This window comes from Falco peregrinus, chromosome 9 (genome assembly GCF_023634155.1).
Source record: "Falco peregrinus isolate bFalPer1 chromosome 9, bFalPer1.pri, whole genome shotgun sequence".
In the NCBI taxonomy this organism is placed as follows: Eukaryota; Metazoa; Chordata; class Aves; order Falconiformes; family Falconidae; genus Falco; species Falco peregrinus.
Window position 1 is genome coordinate 38781973 of NC_073729.1, and position 23058 is coordinate 38805030.

The 23058-nt window shown below is 39.0% G+C and overlaps 1 protein-coding gene across 12 annotated transcripts in view; it reads left to right on the forward strand.

Annotated features, from left to right (window-relative positions):
* RBM39 (RNA binding motif protein 39) overlaps positions 1 to 21921 on the forward strand; it is a 31864-nt gene extending 9943 nt beyond the window's left edge. For 7 of the 12 annotated variants that reach the window (XM_055814057.1, XM_055814063.1, XM_055814064.1 and 4 more), the window contains 13 exons: positions 4642 to 4707; positions 4806 to 4859; positions 6252 to 6369; positions 6972 to 7124; positions 7660 to 7797; positions 9420 to 9485; positions 10395 to 10599; positions 10796 to 10873; positions 16488 to 16520; positions 17663 to 17738; positions 17905 to 18010; positions 20754 to 20832; positions 20921 to 21921. In XM_055814057.1, coding sequence (XP_055670032.1) covers positions 4642 to 4707; positions 4806 to 4859; positions 6252 to 6369; positions 6972 to 7124; positions 7660 to 7797; positions 9420 to 9485; positions 10395 to 10599; positions 10796 to 10873; positions 16488 to 16520; positions 17663 to 17738; positions 17905 to 18010; positions 20754 to 20832; positions 20921 to 21021 — 1273 coding nt within the window. In that variant the 3' untranslated portion in view covers positions 21022 to 21921. Of the gene's footprint in view, positions 1 to 4641; positions 4708 to 4805; positions 4860 to 6251; positions 6370 to 6971; positions 7125 to 7659; positions 7798 to 9419; positions 9486 to 10394; positions 10600 to 10795; positions 10874 to 12461; positions 12643 to 16487; positions 16521 to 17662; positions 17744 to 17904; positions 18011 to 20753; positions 20833 to 20920 lie in introns of those variants that run through there. The other 5 variants (XM_055814058.1, XR_008748768.1, XM_055814060.1 and 2 more) reach the window with 5 other exon arrangements.
* The last annotated feature ends 1137 nt before the right edge of the window (positions 21922 to 23058 follow it).

Consider the following 23058-nt stretch of genomic DNA (forward strand, 5'->3'; position numbering starts at 1 on the left):
GGATTCTTCAGTTCCTCTCAGATCTTTGGCTTGATAGAAGTTCTGCTATAGGTAGTCCCTGACAGTCGTAAATGATTTCTCAAAACATTTCTTCATTGGTATTTATTCTGTGATTCCGCTTTCTGTACTCCTGCTCTCCCATTTGCTCCCCATCACCTTTTTTTTGCCTTCAGAGTAGAAAAACAATGAGAACTGGGCTGTATGCTTGGCTTTCATTGTTTACCTGAGGCTGCTGTTTGTGTCTGCTTTTGTCTGGGTCTCATCTCAACTTTTGTCAGTTCTCAGAATGCAAGATCGTGTCAGAGGCAGGCGTATGAAAAGGATCTATTTTTTAAATCGTGGCATGTAACGTGATATGTGATGGAGAAATCTCTTGAGATATTTGAGAAGACAGTGTTTACCTTTAATACATTGCAGACTTCTATGGTTTTCTGCAAATTAATGTTTTTCTAAGTGGTTGGGTCTCATTGCATTCCTTTTAGTACTCATGGAATGTAAACAAAAGTTGCCTGAGATCTCAGGGTCTCATTTTGCACTAAGTGATCTGGATGTTGGCATTTTCATAATGCAACATAATGCAACTCTGGGCTCTGCTAAGATGCAGTGGCATCCTGCGTTTCCATCAATAGTGTGTGCTTGGGGATCATAGAGCATATCAGCCCTGCTCTTAACTCTGTCTCAAGTATCAGGCCTGTCAGGGCCTCTGTGAAGCTGCTCTGAGCTTCAGCTGTGCACAGTTGATGTTTTCTACAGCTCTTTGTTACCTGTAAGATTGCAGTAGCTAGTTGAGTTGTGCTGGTGCCACTGATGCCAGACTGCCTCATAAACAGAGGATCTTGATCAAGATATGTGGAACCTGCCAGTCTTCTCAACTCCAATGTGGAGTTGTGTGGAGAGGATGTCCTTTATATCATCACTTGGTTGGGAGTTGCTGCATTCTCCTAGCTTTATTGGAACGTTTTTTGTTTGTTTGTTTGTTTTCTGTTCTCACTGGGTGAGAATTTTCTTCACCTGGAGAAATTTGGGAGTTTCAGTGTTTTGGGTCTTTGAAATAATTTCCTCAAGTAGAGGTTGAAATCTGGACATCACTGCAATAACCCATGCCCATTTTAATGCATTAAGGTATGTTGTGCCAGGAAGGTAAATGATTATGAGGGGTCTTTTTCATTGTTCTGATACTCTTCCATAGCTGTTGAGGCAATTTCTTTGGTATTGAGAGACAGTGAACAAAAAGGCGAAATAATCTAGTATCCCCTGAGGATACAAGGTTGTACTTACTGGTTTGGCAACCTTGTGTTCTCTGCTTCAGTTGCTGAATTGTTGCTATCATTTAACCAATTAGAATTTTAGTTTTTAAAATAGCTTAGTGGGAGACTGGTATAGGACGACTGTATGCATCCCAGAGGCATTGGTACTGACTGTTGTGTAGCCAGCAGTTGGTTGTTGCTAACTTGTAGGTCACGGATGATGCTGTTGAAGTGATACACATGCTAAAGTATTCAAAAATTCCAGTTTTGGCTCAGAAGGTGTGAAGGAGAAGGACCGCAGAAGATATGAGGGAAAAGAACTCTTAATTTCATGTTCAGTACTCTTCAATGCAGAGACTTGCCTTTAAAAGCTGTTTAACAGGTACTGACTTTCTGGGAGACACAAGTTCTGGAGATTAAGCCTCCTGTATCACCAAACAGTCTCCATAGCAGCACCATCAACTCAGTGTTTCAGAAGTGACTATGAGGATGCTCTCACTGACTGGAGAATTTGTATCTGGAATCTCATCTTGGGGCTCTTCACACAGTTCTGAGTCAGTATTACTGCAAGCAATGTTGTAGTTGACTACAACATCTAGTTCAAAATGCTTGATGGCTGTATTATTTTTTTTTTCCACTCCTCTTCCTCCTTGTTATCTTTTTTGCTTTATAAAGGCCCTTTTCCAAGCCAGTGCCTCTAAACCGAGTTATTTTTGCTGTTGGGGGTGATGTGGAAGCATCTGCAGTAGTGGGAAGAGAGGGTGTAGTATAGGTAATTATGAAGGAAAAGGAGACGAGTGCTTACAGAGTACCTGAGGACTTTGAATTTGTCATGTTTAAGCATAAGATAGTGATTAAATGTTATAATGTTTTAAAATGGAGTGATTGGCTTGCATTGCTTTGTGTTCACAGGGTTTTTAAATGTTACTCTTCTCACATATCTTGTCCCTTATGTCTTCTACAGTTACTATTAGGACTCTTAGGAGGAAGAACTGGACCACGTAGTCTTGCTTAGACACCTCTCTGACATCCCAGCTACTGCTGATGTACAGTAGAAGTCACTGTCCTGTTGCTATTCTAGAATCCAGAATTTGGGCAAAGCTGCTAGGAAAATGGGGTCATGACATGAGGACTGAAAGTTTGTTGTGATTCTCTTGGACTCTTGTTAGCCAAAGCTTGCCTTGTCTCTTTTGTTGAAAGTCTTGGATATGACTGAGCAGGTGAAAGCTGATATTTTACTGTCTGTCTTCTGACCTGACTATTGTTCTTGGGCCACATGGCATCACGTAGGGTTAGGAAAATGTGTACCTAGCTGTGCTTTGGCCACACGCAGGACTTAGTGCACTTTGGCTTATAAAGAAGATAACCCGTAGACATAAAGATAAATCAATTGTGACTTGATGCAAGCAATTCTCTATAGAAAAACCATCCTGCAGGACACTGTTAAAAAAGGATCTTCAGAAGGTAGCTTGGGTGCTCGGTCTGTTCCAGTGGTCTGTTACAACTTCAGTCTGCTGGGTTTTTCTCCCATGCAGTCATGTAAATAAGATACTACTTGTTTGTCAAGAGTGAAACCTGAAAGATACTTTTGGAGTTGTGTTAGTTTTTTGTTGTTTCCCTGAAGCTGTACGTTTGAAGACTGGTACTGTGTATCCTCTCAGGTTTTTTTTCATTAGGTTTAGACAAATAGAACGTTTCTTCCATGGTTTCCTTAAAAGCTCATGGTCTTACTGACCATAATTTAGTTGGTCTGCATGTTAATATTCTGGAGTCACTGTAATTGGTTTGCCTTGCTGCATTTGAGTTGAGATGAACACAATGTTCTATATCAGGATGTGTGAAGATGCAAGGTAATTCTATCTCTGATAAGAAGCCAGCTTCTGGAATTAGTATCAGCATTTCCAGATGCAGCTTTTGGCAGTATGTGTCACAGACATTGGAGAATGTGAATGGATCCTCTCAGCAGTCATTTGTTTGAACTTGAGTAGGAAATGGAATAATTCATCCTAGGGGAAAAAAAAACACCTGTTTTTGATCAATAGTGATCTCATCTCAACACGTGCGTGGGTTTTATGTCTTATTTTATCTTAATAAGTAGTTTCTAAATTATTTTTTTTATTATTGTTTCCCCAGTGTTACACAGGGCCTTATTTCCCTTGCTTTAACCTGACCAGCATGGTTTTGGATCTTGGCCCACTACTTCCCCATAACATGTTTAAAAATGGGCATCCTCCTTCTTGTTGTGGATGCTGAGTTAAACTATAAGCATTGCTGCTCCTCTGAGTAGCCAGAAGACATTTTCTCAGACAAATTTGTTGGCTAAATGAATTTAGTGAAGGGCCACTTAATGTCTTTAGACTGCTGTGTCTTTCAGGGTGTTTTCACATCAATTTATAGCTACAGCAGAAAGAATCAGTTCTGTGCATGTGGAAAGGCAAACCCCCTAGCATTCAGTCTGCAGCACTGCCTCTGCTGTTTGGTGGAAGCACAGGAAGAATTTAACAGATGGTGTTCTTTGCCTTGTATCTGCAAGGATCAAGTTCAGGGAGAACATGATAGGATGAATCTTACTATTCACATCACAGTCTGTTAGCCTGTGCCACAGTAACTGGCAAGAGAACTGTCTTACATGGAAGCAGTGGGCAGGTTGCCATTTGTTCTAACAGCCTCTGAAGTCTGGAGAACTAAAATTAGATTCAGCCAACAGATTGGGTTCCTTCTGTGGTGACCTGCCTGTATAAAGTTTACTGCTGGCTTTAAATGATTCTGTGTTTTGATGTCTGTTAAGAACTTTAAAGGAAGCTGCGTTTATGTATACGTAGCACTTAAGTGGCTAGAGCTGAGACATTAGCGAATGTGTCCTCTGTGGATGTCTGCCAGAGGCTACTTTGGTTTCCACTTATGCCTTATGCTTCATGAAACTTTCAGTTTTAAAATGCTACATTTGAGCAAATAGTCCTGTCAGTATCACTTTGCTTAAAACTCCAAGACTGAGTTCCAAGCCATTAAGGTACTACTTTGGTGGTCATCAGTAGGTAGAATACGCATGTGGACAAAAAAACATGTAAAGAAGATTACAGCAGTAACTGTAGCCCAGAATATTCTGCACATACAGCTCGATGTGTCTGGCTGGCTCATGATTCAGTTCTTACTTGGAGTCCTGCATATTCTGGAATTTTGTGATACAGATGAAACTGAGCAGGGAGCATATTCTGTGCCTTACGGTTTGGAGTACTGCATGTAGCTTATGCATGCTGTGGGTGCTGCTAATGGAAAATGTTTGCAAATTCAGGTGCAAGGGTGGGTGAGCACTTGCAGTGGAATTTGAATACAAACAGGAAATACTGATTTCAGGTATGCTGGTGAGTAATGTCTGTCTTTGCTTCTGCCATAGTTCTGGTCCAAAATTCAACAGTGCCATCAGAGGGAAGATTGGTCTGCCTCACAGCATCAAATTAAGGTTTCTGAGTTTTCTCTGCTTTTTATTGCTTTGTTAATAGGTTTTGTTTAAAATCGGACTGATAAAGTTTTTCTTATCTTCTTGATATCTCTTTATAGCAGACGACGCTCCAGAAGCAAAAGTCCTTTCAGAAAAGACAAGAGCCCTGTTAGGTAGGAATTTTATGTACATTTGAGGGTTGGGTTTGTGTTTTTTTTGTTTGTGGTTTTTTTTCCCAATTGAAGTTGGAAAAGTAATGCTGAAATAATGCATGCCTACTTGCTTTGTGGCTTATGCTCACAAGTAATGCAGGGATTCATTCAGAAAGCCCATAAGAGGAGAGTATTCAAGATACATTGCTTTCTCCCCACGTCATAAACTTGTCTATTCTCCCCCTCCCCGCCAATAACTGTGTGCAATTGTAAATAACGTCAGTTTGCAAAACACATTTGTGTTTCTGTATTCTCAGTCTTTTCCCTGTTACTTGACATTTAAATTAGCTAGCTTTTCTGCACAATCTTACTTAAGAATCTTAAGTATGGAATGGAAGAGTATAGTACAAATGCTTCTTTTTCCTATTGAGTATGTATTAATGTTATTTATAGAGAAGCCAGGTACTTTTAAAATCCACGAGGTGCTTATCCATTCTTAGGCTTCTTATTTAAGGGAATTGGATTTAGATAGCTGCTAATGAGATTATTCTCTTAAATTAATGCAGTTAAATTTAACCAATCCTGCTTTGTTCTTTTAATTATTAGCAAACTCTTACTGAGATAATTTAGTTTAAATTTTTCTTCTGTATTCTCAGTGATTTCCCCCCATAAAAATATAAATACTTATTACATGACTGGAAATTTAGTTGAGGATCTGGCATGCTAATTCCGTCCTGTACTTAATTTATATTTTGAAGCTTTTAACACCTCAAAAGCAGTGCATCTAATTTCAGCTAGCCTCAGTATTGAAATAAAATTAATCTAGTGTTTCTGGTGTCGAGGATGAGCGTAACTACTCATGATTCATACTTATTTGTGGGTTAACAAGCTGAGACTATAAAATGAGGACTGGGAGCTCTGTTCGTAGAGATGTATTGTTTGTGGTGGCTGTAGTGACTGAGGTGACTGCATAGATGTAAGATTTTAGTTTGCAAAGCCACAAAAAGTTCATGCTACTTGTCTGAGAGTTCAGAAAGATAGTGTGTTGTAATTAATCCTGTTTTCCTTTGTTTTCCTGTCCTTTCATCTCACGTTTTTGACTGCAAGTTCTATAGTGGTACTGTTAGCTGTTCTGGAGAGTAGCAAAATGGCACCTCAGTTTTGTGGTCTCTGTACAGATTTCCAGTCATGTTTAATGCTTACAGTTGAAACAAGATGTTTAGTCATGTTGAGGAATTAAATATATTAATACTGGGGGTATTTCCTTCAGATCTTGACCCTGCCTTTTTTTAATATGGCAGGCATTCCCCCCCATCAGGTTTTGAAGTACTGATTATTTCAAGTTTAATGCATGGCCTAGAGATGACTTATCTTAAATCAGATTATTTTTTAACTGAACTTTCCTCTTTCCAGAGAACCTATTGATAATCTTACCCCAGAAGAGAGGGATGCTCGAACAGTATTCTGCATGCAGCTGGCTGCAAGAATTCGGCCTAGAGACCTGGAAGAATTTTTCTCTACAGTAGGGAAGGTAAATAATAGGGAGGTTGAAATGATTCTGAATACTTCTTCATGCTGTCCTGGTACAGGAAGAATATTCTGCAGAATTGTAAGCAAGTGGCTTTCTATCTAGGTGAAAAGGGCGAAACTACCAACTAATTCATAAAGACTGAACATTAAAATGTAATTTATCAGGAGTTCATTGTTCAGCATATGATGTGCTGCAAAACATGGCAATTCAATTCTGATTCCAACAACTTCATTTTTTAGAAGTTTCAGTCTTTTGCAGATAGATCTGCCAGTTACAGTGTAATTTAAAAATGTGTTTAACCTCCAGTTTGAACTTGTTTTGTTCCATCAGCTGTAAACTTCTGGCTTAAAGCACTACAGTGCTGCAAGTATTCTATTGCTGCTGTTCCAGTAGCATCCTAGATTTGACTTTGAACAGCAGCTTTTAATGCTAGCTTGCCTCTGGGATATGTTCGTTATAGCTTTATGCAGTTCTAGATTTGCAGCATAATTACAAAGCCATTGGCTTGGCAAATAATTTTCTGGTTATTAATACCTTTTTGAGAAATGGACTGCATTGTTTTTTCCTTTTTCTCTAAAAGTGTTTCTGTACTTGCCTTTCAGGTTCGTGATGTGCGAATGATTTCGGATAGAAATTCCAGGCGTTCAAAGGGAATTGCTTATGTAGAATTTGTTGATGTTAGTTCAGTGCCTCTGGCAATAGGACTAACTGGTCAGAGAGTCTTGGGTGTACCAATCATAGTACAAGCATCACAGGTAAGGAATTGTAAACCTCATTTTTATTCATGTTGAGTTGGTTCCTCTTCTATCTTGCCGGAAAACTTACTGTTTGAAAATTTGGTTATCATTGAATGTTTGGAAAACCGTAACTAGAATGATTATTTAAGATCATTATAAATGGACCTTTGCCTCCCATAGTTGACAGGCAACGAAAGCATTTCAAAGTGATATAAATGAATTTTGAAAACACAGATGTTAAGAAGGTAGTAATAAGGAAACTAACAGTGTTACAGGATTGTAGTATCTATTATGTACGCTTTCCAGCATATGTACAAATTGAAGTGTTAACTAGATAGAAGCCAGAATTCTGCATAAGGTTGTGCAGTTTGGAAGCTGTGCCCTCTATACTTGGTTGTGGTCTTGGATTTTGTAGGTTTTAAGTGAGTCTGATGGATATTGCGCAGATTAGAAAATAGCTTGTATCTTGGTGAATCTGGTAAATGTATACTGCTTATGTTAGGATTTTTAATTAGATTTTATAGAAGGTGAGTTTTTCTTTTTTTTTCCTTAGGCAGAGAAAAACAGAGCAGCAGCAATGGCAAATAACCTGCAGAAGGGCAGTGCTGGTCCTATGAGGCTGTATGTGGGATCGTTACACTTCAACATAACTGAAGATATGCTTCGAGGAATTTTTGAGCCATTTGGCAGGGTAAATTTTAATTTGGCATGTTGCATTACAGAAATTTACTTGGAAATTTGGAAATTTGTTTATTTGGAGAACCTAGATTAATTGCAGAGCACTCAACCTCTGGAAACAATTCGGCTTCACACCTGCAAAAACACTTCTTTATTTTTCTTGCTCTTCAGTGCTTGTTACATCCACAAGGCTTTAGATCCATAGTTAGTACTGGAGAACAAATGAGAACCCTGATTTGTGGTGTGGTCCAGTGATTTTGAATGGTAGGCTTTACAAAGGAAAACTGAGAATTCAGTGAGTACCTAAAATTATTAAAACAAAACAAAAGGAATGAATCCCTGTGTCATATCCTGCTTCTGTAGCATGTAAATATCTGCCCCCTGCTATGTGATTGTGAGTAGGGGCTGCATATCATAGGTTAAAGCACAAAGAACAGAATCAGGTCTGAGTTCTGTTCACTGTGCATGTCATGGTTTCATCTGTTTCATAGGATTTTTGCTGAAGATTCAGCTCATGTTACTACAGTGATCTAGGGTATATCCCATACAGCTCTGACAGAAGGCTCCTTCTACTCCTGATCATTAGGCCCCAGTTTGCTGCATAGTATTGTTTTTGCAGAGAGAGTTATGAAAGTGAGCAGATCAAATCTGAAGTTCCCAGGGGAGTTATAATAAATATTAGCCCCACTGTGCTAAGGTATCATGGGTATATCATTACTACCTAGATTACCTAGGGGAAAAAGTAATATATTTAATATGCTGCTTGGTTTTAAAATTTATTTTTTCTATTTAAGTGCATTGATTCCCCCCCCCCCCCCCTTTGGATATTAACCCTGCTTCATACATACTGTAACAGTACTTTGTCAGGGGCTTTATTCGGATTCAGTATGTGTATACCTTTAGTTCTGTTGTGCAAAAGCCTGCAAAATTGCAGTAATTCATTAAATTTTAATCTCCATGGGTGTTCTTGTTTTGTTTTCTCTCAAGGTCTGGCAGTGGGATTAATGTAGTTTAGGAGGCTTACATGTAGAGCTGTGAAAGTGTTTCCTTTTCTTGATTCGATGTACTCCGGTCTTGAAGAACTAAATTTCTCTTACTTCTGTGTTGCCGTCTCTTCCAAACACTGTTTGATGGCTTATGGTTGAGTTACTAATATGTTTTAAATTTGGTAACTCTAAACTTCAAGGAGTTCCCATATGCCAATAATTATTTCAAATATGCATTTTTATTTTTTTTTTAAAGCCCCTGGTCAAAGTCATGCAACTTTTCTTACTGGGTAAAAAGGAGTTTCGCAGCATACAAGAGGCCATGACTATAGTGTTTCACTTAGGATTTGATGATGTCTGCATGCTCATTGTCTGCTGGAATGTTGCATCAGGACCAAGCCTCTGCCTGTAGCTGGACTCAAAAGGATAAATTGTACATCATGCTTCTGTTTTGGTATCAAATAAGTATCTGGTTGCCTATACACTAATTTTGACTTGAGGAAGGAATGAGGAACGGGTTATTTTTTGTAAAAAAAAAAAAAAAAAAAAAAAAGTTATTTCACATTCGTATGTGTACATTTGGCAAGGCTGTATCTTGTGCTTTGCTCCAAAATGTCTTGATAATAAATAGCTTTATTCTTATTTTTAGATCGAAAGCATTCAGCTGATGATGGATAGTGAAACTGGACGCTCAAAAGGATATGGATTTATTACGGTATGACTAGAATTGCCAGACAACTTAGACAATTTGAGTGTAATCTTAAGTCTCAGCTTAGAAACATCATGTTGCAGGGCATGCAACACTGGCCTTTTTCTTTGTTTCTGCCAGTCCCTCTGTGCGTGTTGTGGTTGAACAATGCACACGTTCAGAATGGAATAGTGTACTTTGAAATCACTGCCTGGTAAAGCAATGCTGTCTTCTGCAGGCAAAGATACTAGTAAAGACTGGCATTTTCACAGTGCTGTGAAAATTATTGAATTTGAGCTTTTTAGAGGAAGTAAAATTTTAGAGGCTAAAATCAGTTGAAAACATCTTTCCTCTTTACCCTCAGGTACGTAATTTTGTGAACTTGGGTTTCTTGACTGTCATGGGGGGGGGTGCGGGGGGGGGGGGGGGGGGGGGGGAAGTCTTGTTTGGATCATCTGGCACTTGGAGACAAATAAAACCAAACTAAATGTATGCTAATATTTGATGGTTTTAACGGTGACAAAATATTTGTATTTTTAATTTGGTGTTAAGCAGCATAAAGCACAATATCTGTTAGGAATAGCCAGTAAGTGTATGGCAGTGACAAGGTTACAAAGGAGGTGACTGTCATTCTTGGAAAGTGTTGAAAGAGAACTGTAGTTATGACTTCTGTTGATTGCAAGATCTAGATAATTCTAACTCCAACGATAATACATATTTAAATATATTCTTATCTAAATATGAGAAAATAAATGTACAAACTTGTGTGTGTTTGGTTTAAATGGAAAATATGGAGCACATTTAAGTTGGCCTGTAGCTATTGTTACCTTAAATTTAGTGTTTCTCATGTTTACATAACTCTGGATATTAACATGCAGTAGAATTGTTGCTGAATCCTGTAGGCAGTATTACTGAATTTGTTTTTCTAATCTACAGTTCTCAGACTCTGAGTGTGCCAAGAAGGCCTTGGAGCAGCTCAATGGATTTGAGCTGGCTGGTAGGCCAATGAAAGTTGGACATGTAACTGAGCGCACTGATGCTTCCAGTGCTAGTTCATTTTTGGACAGTGATGAGTTGGAACGGACTGGAATTGACTTGGGAACAACTGGTCGCCTTCAGTTGATGGCAAGACTTGCAGAAGGTATGTGTGATGATTAATAGAGGTGTGAAAATACAGAAGTTAACAGGATTTGAATTATTACACCCCACAGAATATTATGCTGAATGCATGGAATGGTGTATTTAAACTTTTGACAACAGTTTTTGATACCCATGTTAGTGCATCCCTAACTGAGTGAAAAGTGCTTGCTGCAAGGTACTTTCACGTTCTGTTTTAGGTACTGGTTTGCAGATTCCCCCAGCTGCACAGCAGGCTCTGCAGATGAGTGGATCTTTGGCATTTGGAGCTGTGGCAGGTAAGAAATGATTAGCCGTTTTATTTTTCAGAAATACTTTATGCTTTATAATTTTGAGACGAGATACAGAAATGTATTTTGTGACCTCTTAAAATGGGAACATAGGTATTGCAGCATGTTTTACAAACTGTAAAATGTTGCAAATCCACGAGCAAATGAAAAGTGACAGTGTATGACAGCTTTGATGGGCGTGATTCACTTAGCATTTTTTTTGGCAAGTCTGTTTACTTAATTCATCCCAAACCTTCATCTCTATCTTTACTATTCCCTGTACTAATGGGGACTTTTATGTTCTACTGCAGTGTAAATGTTGACTCTTAAAACTGGTAGGCTCATAATTCGAAGGGGATTGACCCCTCTGAAAAAACAGCTGTGCCAGGAGCAAGAAGGTTCATGGGAGACATGGCAACTAAGACTATGGTAGTGTTAGGTTTATACAGTGTGTGTCCTGGTGAGGAAGGACACTGTGTTAGGGAATTTGTGTGTTGCTTGGAATTTGCTATAGTTTGACTGTTCTGCAAGTGGGTATGTTGGAAGTGTCACTGAGACTTTATTTTGTTGTGAGAGGGAATGATGCTGAGCATATGATGGCTGCTGCTAGTTCATACGTGGCCTGAACAACAAAACTCTTCAAGAGGGCTTCAGAACTGGAGCAATGAGTAGTGTCCTAGAGGAAATAAGTAACGTACAGTGGAATGTCTTGTTCTTAGTTTTTTATTAATATGAGAATAAAGGGCATGAAACTGTCATAGCAGTAGAAAAGACCTGAATATCACAAATAACTTGGGGCTGGAATGTGTGAAAAGTGTTAGGAAATCAACAAAGAATAGGTAGCATTGGTTGGTTTGTCTTCCAGCAGAGTTTGTGACAAGTGATTCAGTCTTAAGATAACACCTGGATCACGTTACTGAAGTTCAGGTGTAGTTTTGAGAAGAGCATACACATGAAACTTGCAGACACTTGCTAAAAGAATGCAATAGGGTTTTCTTATAGATAACAGTCTTGGAAGGAAAAGGAACTGGCTAGTGAAAGAAAAATCTGGGTTGAGGAAGAAAGGTTGAGGTTTTTCTATTTGAGAAGGAAAAGATGAAAAAGACAAAGATAGTTTTTCCTATCTAGTCCAGAAAGAGAAGGATGGATAAACAACACTGAAGTCAATCACCTTTAATGTGCTTGATAAAGTGTTGTGACAGAAATAGTTGTAAAATAAAATGCCAATCCTTTTCCCCACCCCCATATTTGAAATGAACAAGCCAAAGAAATCCAGACTCCCCAAATCAAGAACATGGCCAAAACTGTCTGACACAGCTGAACTGTTGGGATAGCATGGAATCAGTATGAGACAACATGGCTGTGAAGGAATAAATGATAAGGCAGAATACGGGTTTTTGAAGAGTATGCATGTTTAGTACCTGTAGAAATTGGTAGGAACAGCACTGTTTATTCTACTTGTATTGTACAAAAGGAATAATGCAGATGTGCAACTTAAGTAACTTGGTAAAAAGCTTTATCTTTTTCCAACCATAGTCATGAGCTATCCCCAGAGTGAGATTTGGTTATGGATTAAAGATCTCTTTACTCTTGTTAGAGAAAATTACTACCAGGAATTATGTCATTATGGGAGACTTTAACTTCCCTGATACAGATTGGAGAAGAAATGCTAGTAATAATGGTGGGGCCCAGATATTCCTGGATGTGATATCCGACAAATTTCTTCATCAAACACTCACTGACTCATGAAGAGGGGATGCTATTTTAAACTCATTTTGGTAAGTAATGGAGATGTTATGGATGAGAATAGAAATGACCATTGACTTGAGAGATCATTAGTTGCTCAAGTTTAAATGGAAGGATAAACAAAACAGGTCTGTAACTAAGGCTTCTGATTTCAAAAGTGGTGGTTGAAGAAACAGGGCAATAAAGTTATCTGGTCTAACTAGAGTATTTGAACAGGCAGGATGTCGAATGTTTCTTCGGTTCCAAATTGTTAATGCCGTATTGGATCTGTCTTCCACAGAAAGAAGAAACAGTCCTGTTAGAAATGGGCTCCACACTGAACTGGGTGGTTAACTACCTTGAAAGAAATAAGGAATGAGCACAGAGCCTGTGAAGAATAGGAAAAAGGACTGACAATAAACCAAGATTTTTAGTTTGGGAAATAGATAAAATGAAAATTACCTGCCAACAGTCAGATCGAGTTAGACCTTGTAAAAGACGTGAAAGCATAGTTAAAGATTTACCAACTCCTGAAGAGAACAAAAAGGAAGCAGGGCTGAGGTTGAAGGAAAAAAATATATTCCTGAGATGTTTCAAAAGAATCTCATTGTCTTGGGTTGTAGTAGGGGCACTGGTCATAAAGTTTGCAATTTGAGGAAGGTAAGCTAGACATAGGTTTGTTTGGGTTTTTTGGTTGTTTTTTTTTTTTAAAAAAAGGAAATTACTCACAAGGTGGAAGCAAAGCTAAAAGTAATAGCTGAACATACTCAGTTCAGAGTAGTAAGAAAACCCCCATCAAATTTGTGAGGAATAGGTATATAAAATAGAGTTCTGATATCTGGTATTGTCAATAAATATTTTAAGTCTGTGACACAGCTGGAACATTTTCTTCTCTCTTTTTAAGTGAAGGCAGTCTAGAATTAATCTGGCCGGTTTTCAGTCCTGTTACTCTTGACTTCACTTATTCAAAAGTCATACTAAACATGGGCAAACTGCAGAATGTTATTAAAGTATAGCATTTAAAGATTAAAAATCTTTGCTAAAATGGGCTTTCCTAGGCAGAGGAACAGTAGTAGAACTCATCTCTCTCAACTGCTGTTGAGTTGTGTCATTTGGAAGTTACTAAACTAGAGCATTGGGAAGTACAAGATGTGTAGGGGGGGTGGGAGTGGGAAAGCTGGCTCAAAGGAAGAGGAGTGGGGTTTTTTGAGGTGAAGCCTGAGAAGGTTAGAAGCTGTTGTTGAAGCTAACGTTCAGGTGTTGGGCTGATACTGGTTAATATTTGCATAAATAACAATAGTCAACAATAGTAGGAGTGAGGTGAGTAAATATGGAGATGCTGGAAGTGATGGTTTCTTGGGGTGTTGTGCATTGTTCATCTATTCAGGATCGAAATAAATTCTAGTTATATAATTTGGGGAGCTTAGCAGTGAAAGATTGTCAAGGAGGAGGAAATTACCTGAATACTACTGTTTATCAGTGAGTAAATATGAGCTGTCAGGGTGATGCATGTTTGAAAGGGCAACTGTGTTCTTAGAGGTAGTGTACTTGAGCATCTGAGATCACATATGCATTCGTGTACAGTTTTGGTCAGCCATGTTCAAGGTGGGTTCAATCAAACTAAAATCAGGAAGCTAAAGGGTTATTTTCACGGGACACCTGAGAACTTTGAATTTTCTCCAGGGGAATAATATCCAGCAGGAAAAAGAACTTAAGCTAAACAGTTGTAGCTGCATACTTTCTGTTCTCTAGTAAATACTGTCTGAAAATCTGAGTCTTAAAATAACCACAAAGCAATAGTGCATTCTTCTAATGCTTTGTGGGACAAAACATTCCTTACTTTTGAGAAGGAACTATCTGTTTCTGAAGAAGATTTGAGATAGTGTGGTGCAGGAGAGGGATGAACAGGTGTTAATGTGCAGGACCTCCATTTGATCTGCTCTACTGTTGCAAGTAATTACTTAAACTGGAGAATACTTGGCAGGCTTTTGCTTATTTAAAGCTAGCTGTGTTTCAAAATAAACCACAACTTAATTTTGTTTTAAAACACAAAATGCTTTGATAAATGTTTCTGTATTCCTGATTTCTCTGTACTAAGCACATGCTTACAACATCATGCTAAAGTCACTGCTATTACGTTGATCTGTACTTGACAGATGTATTCTATTTTCCGTATACTATTTAAAACGACACATAGGGAAGAATTAAGAGTTGAAAGTGAAGAGTGACAATGAATTTCTAAATTCTGAGTGCGTTTAGCAGTGGGAGAGAGAACCATTATTCAGTCGTGAGCAACAAGAAAATGCAGTTAGTTGATGAAAGATTTGATGGACTGCGGGTTATGTTTCAGAGGTAGTAGATAATTAACCCATGAAACTTGTTGCTCCAAGATACTGGTAGCTGATCTTACTATAACAATTTGAGATTTGGCCCTAGACGGAACTGGAACTGAGAATCTGTGCAGATCTGGTTGCAGGTGTCCTGGAGCATTTGGCTATAGAGCCCCAGGCTGACATTTGGTGAGTTTGGCTGTACATGATGTGTATGTGCAATTGTGTCAAAATTGCAGAGGGAAAGTTTCTGCTCTCATCTAACTAGAGTGATTTATGAGATCAGGGTTTTTGCAATTTTTTTAAATACACTTGTTCGCAAAAGAAGTTTGGATACTAATTTGCTAGGTAATTAGTTGCATGGATTTGGCCAAATCCATGCAGCTTCTGTGGAGAATACAAGCTGAGACAGTCTTGGTCATTATGACATTTCTTACTCTGTAGTTGAGGATTTCTTTGTGTTCAGATCCAGAGGGAAAACATGCTAAACATAACGAATTCTTGCTACAGCTCAGCCTTCAGAACTTGTTCCTTCCATCTCTTACTTTTTCTGCATGGTTCTGAGTATGTATGTGTTTTTCTGTGCAAGTCACTAGGGAAGGCAACTTTGAGGAAGACTTGTCTTTGGGACTCTCACTGCCTAATACTTAGAGCAAAAAAGATGCACTCCTGTTGGTCCCCCAGTGTTTTGGAGGAGGCTTTATTAGAAAGTTGATAACTGATACATTCAGGTATTTCCCAGTAAGCTTGGAAGCTTACTTGGGGTCCAGCACTTCACTGCTTGCTAAACAAGTGAATTAAGGTGATGGTTCTGACTCCTTGTGTTTGTGTAGATTGAATTGGAACATAAATGAAGAGGCTCATGCTTAAGATCTCTTGCATTCTGAATTTTTCTGTGGTTTAAAGATGTTAAGTATTGGAGTCATATACTTGGAAGTAGGTAGAAAGTCAGTTGTATGTTATTAAACAAGTAATTAGCATTTTCTTGGCAAATTATATGTTCTTAACATTTGAATATGTTTTGAGTTTGAAAAATGCCAAACTAACTCATGTTGTTACGACATTTATATGAAAAGATAACAGGTGAAATACTACCTTAATCTACTTAAAATTAAATTTGATAACTGCTTTCAAAATGTCATGTTTGGGTAACTGTGCATAAGTGCTTTCTGTTGGTAAAGATGCCAAATGTCTAATGCTTGTAAGGATTTCTGTAATTACTTTCTTGTGAAACAAAATAACATCTTACGAAGAGTTCAAGCACAGCAAAGGCAAGGTGGAAATGATAGTATTGAATTAAAGGACATGGTCATGTCTTTCCTTTTAAGGTACTGTTTCTTTTTAAAGTATGCTTACCTTTGGTCTTGGAATTTCTGTCAAGTACAGAATATTCTATCTGAGAAGTTGAAACTAGTGAAACTACTCACAGCTAGAGAGGAACAGTGAGAGTGGGTTGAGGTACTTGAACAACCTCTTAACCACAAAAATACAAGCTGAGCCACCTGGCTGACAGGTAATACAATAATGCTAGAAAGCACACTAATCAACTTCTGTATATTTTTTTTTAGATTTGCAAACGAGACTATCTCAGCAGAATGAAGGTAAACTAGCATTTGATATAACCTGTCACAAGTAGTTCTTGTTGCAGATGTCTATAAATTAAATGCTTCTGGTATAGTTTGCCAGCAGCCCGAGGAACTGTATTGTACTTGTCTGTAGCAATCATACTATATATTGATTATTGACTGAAAATAACAACGTATGTGAAAACACTTTTGCCTTTCTGTAGCATTTCCTCAGTGTTGGTAATGTTCCCCAGCCATATGTTAGTCCTAGAAAATGTGTGGGTTTGTATTTTTGTGGGTTTTATGGGTTTAGTGTGGTTGAGTTTGGGGTTTTTTACTGCCTTCAGGGCAGGGACTAAAGGAGTCATTTGAGAATCAGGAGGTTGGTGTTATTGTCCCAGGATTAGTCATCATCTTACTCTGAGGGCCAAACCTTAATGCATGCACATGTACAGAGAAGGTGACTCTTATTTCAACTAAACTAGGAGAAGCTTGCAGCCTGTAGGACTGTGCTTATCTTTAATAAGATGTACTGTGATGAGCAACAATAAATGACAAATAATTTCACAGTTACTGGGGAAGAGTATCAATCTGTTCTACAGCTAAAATGTTTAAAATTTTAGTCGTCAAGTATTTCTTAAGTTACGCGTTTCCAGGGGACAAAAGTATAGATACACTTTTTGAAGGATAATTCAACATGCTTAAAATACATTTTGAGAACTCTCTAAGATGTTATGTCACTCCTGTGCAGTCTAATGGGGTGGTGTCACTCCACCCTGAGCTGCTGCTTGACTTCCAAGAGGAGAAAAAAATTAAAGGTGCTGCTGGCATACAACTTGGGCAGAATTTTTAGATGCATGTGAAGATGCATATATCTGCGTTTAAATGTTAATACTGAAAATCTATGCAGAAAAAGTGCCTGGGGTTATCTTATCACTTTTCAGCTTCAACTGTAGTGCATCTGTGCTGTTTTCTGCATTGATCAATTAAAAATTTCTCTATAATATGTAGTGTTTAGTTATGAGTTTTGCTTTCCTGGTTTTTGTTTTCTGTTTAAACTTCCGCTGTTACTGCTGAATGTTGGGATTTTAAAAAATAGGTAAAGATACTGATTTAAATTGGAGCCATGCATAGCAGGTTCTTAGATTTGGTACTGTTTTCTTTTCCTATTACAACAGTTCTGGCTGCAGCTGCTTCCGTACAACCACTTGCAACACAGTGCTTTCAGCTTTCCAACATGTTTAATCCTCAAACGTAAGTGATTTACCGTTGTGTGCTTCTGTTTGGCATTTGTTGATGACTTTAACATCTGAGAAAGGAATCGGAATGTTGCAGAGCTTATTTTGATGACTTTTAGCATGGGTTTTGTTTAAGTGGTAACAGTTCCATCTTTGTCCTCTTCTTTTTCCACTCCCTATAGTGAAGAAGAAGCTGGCTGGGATACAGAAATTAAAGATGATGTGATTGAGGAGTGTAACAAACATGGAGGAGTTATCCACATCTATGTAGACAAAAACTCAGCTCAGGTATGTTGAGAGTTTTGTTGCTTTGTAGTGTATAGAGGGAGCATAATAAATACTGCTGGGTTGTGGGGGTTTTTTCTAAACTGAATCTAAATTTCTTGAAGTTGCTTTGCAGTTTTTGCAGAACATAGGTGGTTCCCCCCTGTTTTGAACCATTGTGTGTAGCTTGAATGCAGATATGAGAGCAGTTTTCTGGTGCTGCAGTCCTCTTAGAGTTTTACACAGCTGAAATTACTGTGGAAACGCAGGCTGAAGAGTAGCAACCACTTTCATTCTGGCATTTGGCTTCTCCCTTAAGCTGTGCATTTCCCAAAAGCCAGGGACTTCCAGTTTCTTCTGTTTCTGGAGAAGACAGGCTTTAGCACAAAGGACACCCTGCTCCAACGTACCTAAGATGTGGTTAAATGCCTGCCTAATAATACCACACTTGCGAACAGTTGTGCTCGCTAGTAGTGTAAGTGTCTGCAGTTATAACAGGGAGGAGAAGAAAAAGGGCTACTGATGCAGACTTAGTTACAGGTTAGCGCCTGTTTGAGGGACTCTTCAGCCTGCATCTTAAAAAGGCTAATACATTTTTCTTCTGTGTTCACTTTGTTTATGCAATCCCCAGACTGGTTATCTCTTCCCTTGTACTTCAGCTCTTGGAATATAAACTGTGGAAGCTCTGTAAATACAGATTGGCTTAGAACCCTTTTTATATGGAATTTACAGCCCAAACTGAAGCACAGGTTTCAAATGCTCTTGTAGTCAGATTAATTTCCAGCCATCAGACCTTGGAAGTGTTCTGTTGTGTTCCATTTGATTGTGCAAGGCTGAAATCTACACTGCTGTCCTTGTCAGTATTGCTCAGATGGGATTGTTCTGCTCTGTAATGCACTTGGCATTCAGAAACCTTTGTTATCTTGTGCTGCTTCTACAGAAGACTCCTGTCACCTGAAATCCTTTAATGGGGATTACCGAGAGATTAGATGAGAGATGAGCTGCAGTCTAGTACATAAAACAACATACAGTCTTCCCTGGCATTTTTTAATCTGGGCTAATGGGAGGTAGAAACCTTTCCCACAGTTATCTTAGTCTATTACTGTCTTAGAGGAAACAAAGTGTCCCTCAGCAGATGGGGGAGTAGGGAGGGGAGAAGTAAACCCAGCAACAAAATAACCAAACATACATACCCCAAAAAACCCACCACCCCCAAACCCCAAAGAATGCAACAGCCCGCAACATACCTCCCATAGGTTCTGAGCACATAGAGCTGCATATGTGGCTCATGTTAGCAAGTGGATTTAAAAGAAAAAAAAAAAAACCACCTACAGCTACTATGTCATGAGTTAGCTGTTTGTTACTGTGACAAAACAGATTTCATATAGAATAGCAATGACCCAGATACAAAATACCCACACATATTTAAAAACACTGTATTTGAAGTTTCCACTGTGCTGTGCTGTTTTCTAGGATTAGATTCTGGTAATATTATCTTTTAAGTGTTTAATCACCCATCTTTTTAGGGTTATTTCCCAGACAGCCATACTTCCCAGGCTAAGGGCCATCAGTAATCAGCCATGAAGGTGTAATTTGTTGTGGGTAAAATTTTGCAGTCCCAGCTGAATACATGGTCTCATGTACCACACCAGTCTACACTGTGGTATGTTAAGGAAAACAGAGCTTTAATGTTGCTGTATCTCATTTCAAGGTTTAAGCAGCTTGGATGCCTATGCAGGGGAGACAGAACAGAACTGCGTGTGTTGGTTGCTTAGTCCCTTAACCATGAGCCCCTAATCTCATGTTTCTCCCTGTGAAGGAATGAGTTAGATTGCACTGAGAAGAGTTAGCACTTCTAACTGTACAGTTAGTACAGGCTGGTGAAGGCTGCTAAAGGGAAAGCTGGATTTGGTTTCTTAACATATTCTTTTCCTGTAAAATCCGTTTCAGCTGGAATCTGATCTGATTCAAAAATTACTGGTAGTAGTCTATGTTTAAGTAGGTAGCCAGGAAAATGCATTCACACTACTGTGAGCATCTGTACATCTTGCAGTTGTTGAATGTGAATATTGCAGTACTCTGGATTAGGCTGTTTTAGTGCTTAATTTGCAGACAGAAAACTTCAGATATCTGCTGAAGTTAAAAGATCAGTCTGTCATTCATGTTAGATACATCTTGGGCTTTACTGGAACAGAGGACTGAGATACATACTAAAGTTTTCATGTTGGAGAATTTTTACAGTACCAGTCTTCCTTGAAGTGCTGAATGTGCTTGCCCCAGGGAATGGGGAGTGCTTAACGCATTTATTTGAAAACCAGGCTGTGAACTCGCATATCTATTTAAGCATTTGTGGTTAAAGTTTGTGATTTACAGGACTTGATGGCTAGCCTCCAGTAGAGGTAGCCAAACTCCTTGCACTTCCCTGTTTCACACGAGATTTGCAGTCAGGAGCCATTGGAAGGGTTATTGCGACCAAATAAGGAATCAGTTATTTGTGAGCTTGATCTGAAATCAATGTTTGGTCTGTTTTGCAAAATCCTATTTAGAAAATTTTAATGCCAAGATGTATGGTAATGCCAGTCAGTAAAAAAAACTGTCCACTACTCCCATTTTTTCATGCTTATTCTGCATTATCAGTTGATGCCAGTAGGAGCATAGCGAGGCGGGTTTGCTTCCACTGCAGCCACACCAAGGAAGTGTCTGGAGAACAGATATTGTGGGGTGTTTCTCAAGCTTCTAATAGACTCTTAACACTTCTGTATTACAGGGCAACGTGTATGTCAAATGTCCTTCAATTGCTGCTGCCATTGCAGCTGTAAATGCGTTGCATGGGAGGTGGTTTGCAGGTGAGTGGATTTCATGTAGAGAACTGCATTGATTGATTAATTGCAGGAATGACCAAATGCTGATTTAACTTCTTTATCTTCTGATCAGGTAAAATGATTACAGCAGCGTATGTACCTCTTCCAACATACCACAGCCTTTTCCCAGATTCTATGACTGCAACCCAACTACTGGTTCCTGTTCGACGATGAAGATGGATTTAGTCAGTTTTGTACATAGTTATTTTTTGGAGGAAGATTGAGTTATCTTTTATTTAGATAAAACTAAAGGAAAGGATTTAATGTCATTTTGTGTACACTTCCTGCTACCTTTAAAAATAAAATGAAGTAAGCAGAAATGCAGTGTGTTCATTCTCCCTAACTAGCATTTCCACTGTATACAAAGCTGTTGACTTCTTGTTCTGCCTTGTAATTCTTGTACATTGACTAAGGTGATCTGTAGGAACTGAGAAGTAGCTAATAGAAAACAAGTTCTCTGTAAAAGGCAGATGGGACATGATGACATTTTTAATGTTTCACAAGCCTTTCTTTTAATGCAGCAATTACATTTTACATTTCACTAAATGTAGGTGATCTGCTAAAGGTTAATATCAGAGACAGACTTTATGAAGGGACATACTTAGTGTTTTGTATAAATAGAAGATTCAAAAGGCTACTGAAAGCTGACTCTAGGCAGCCACTCAGCTTGCTCTGTGCTGAATAATTGGTAAGAATAGAAGGATTGAAGGGTTTTATTTCTTGATGGTAACTTTTGATTAATGTATCTGTAAAAGTTTCTTTGTAAATACTGTGTGAGGTGTGTCTAAGTTTCCAAACAAAACAATCTCTGCATTTCCAGTAAGTTTCTATGTATGTGGTGTGGCACAGTTGAAGGATTTCAGTAGAGTCTGAAAATTGGTAGGAAATACAGAAACATGTTTTGTTCTGGTTGCATATAATCTTTGCTCTTTTTAAGCTCTGTGAGCTCTGAAATATATTTTTGGGTTACTTCAGTGTGTTTGACAAGACAGCTTGATATTTCTATCAAACAAAGACTTTCATATTGCAACAATCTTTGTAAGAACCACTCAAATAAAATTCTCTTAAAAAGGCTTTCATGAATCTTGTATTTCTCTGCTCTCCTGATGTGACTAAGCAGTGTGCGCTGTAGACTGGAGGTGAGCGAAAGATGCTTGGGAAGGAGGGTGGGTGTTTGGAATTCTACTCCTTCAGGAGATGCAGGAGCTGGTTCCTGCTGTTTGAAACCCTATGCATACTGCAGAAGTGGTGGTGAAGGGCCTGTGGGTTTTCTTGCTGCCTGGGCCATTGACAGCTCTTGCCCTTTCTTGGGCCTGCTGCAGATTCAAAACAGAGATCACTTCCCCCCTGCCTGCCTCTGCTCCCCTCTCGAATGGTTGTGAATTACAGGGATGTGCAAGTAAGGTATGAAGTACAAGCGAGGTACGTTGGCTTTTAGTCTGGCTTCTGTAGGGAAGCCTGCCCAAGTGGATTGCCCTCTTAGTACCCTTTTCCCTACCTCTCTGTCATTTTTAACCAGTGGCTAACAAAAGCTGTGTTTGTCAAAGATGTAGACAGTATATGTTCCACCCAGGTGGGTGAAAGGGGGCTATGCAGGGATGCTGCCAGTGCTTTGAGATGGAATGTGGTGGTGGCTGGTTTCTGGCCTTGAGAGTGTCCATTTGGGGGGGTGTGGCTGTGGCTGAGCTGCAGTATGGCAGGAGGCAATCTCCAGTAGTCCAGGAGCGAGCCATGGGAGAAAATGGGTCTGGGCAACTAGGTGTAGCATAAAGGCAGATGTGGGGAGGAGGCAGGAACATACTGGTTGAAGAATATGTATGCGACAAAACTGAAGCCAGCCAAGCAAAGCTGCTCTCCCCTTTTGTCTGCCCATATTTTTTTAGTTGCCAGTATTAAATCCATCTGTGCCAGCTGGAGTAAAACCTGAGCTGTTCCAGAGCAGCTGTGTTGCTTGGCTTGATGATTGGCATAGTTTCTCAGGGGTTACGAAGTCAACCTGACAGCCAACAGAACAAGCTTTTAGTGGCAGATTTGTGTTTCTCCCTTAAAAACTGGGAGGATGGCACTCATACCAAGTAAAGGTTGTATAAGTGCTGGTTGAGGTTCTGCTGCTAACCTGTCCTATCCTTAAACATAAACAAAGGAGCAAAGAGAAGCCTTGTTTCAAAAGGCAGATAATAGGGGCTTGCAACACTAAATGTGATAGTTATG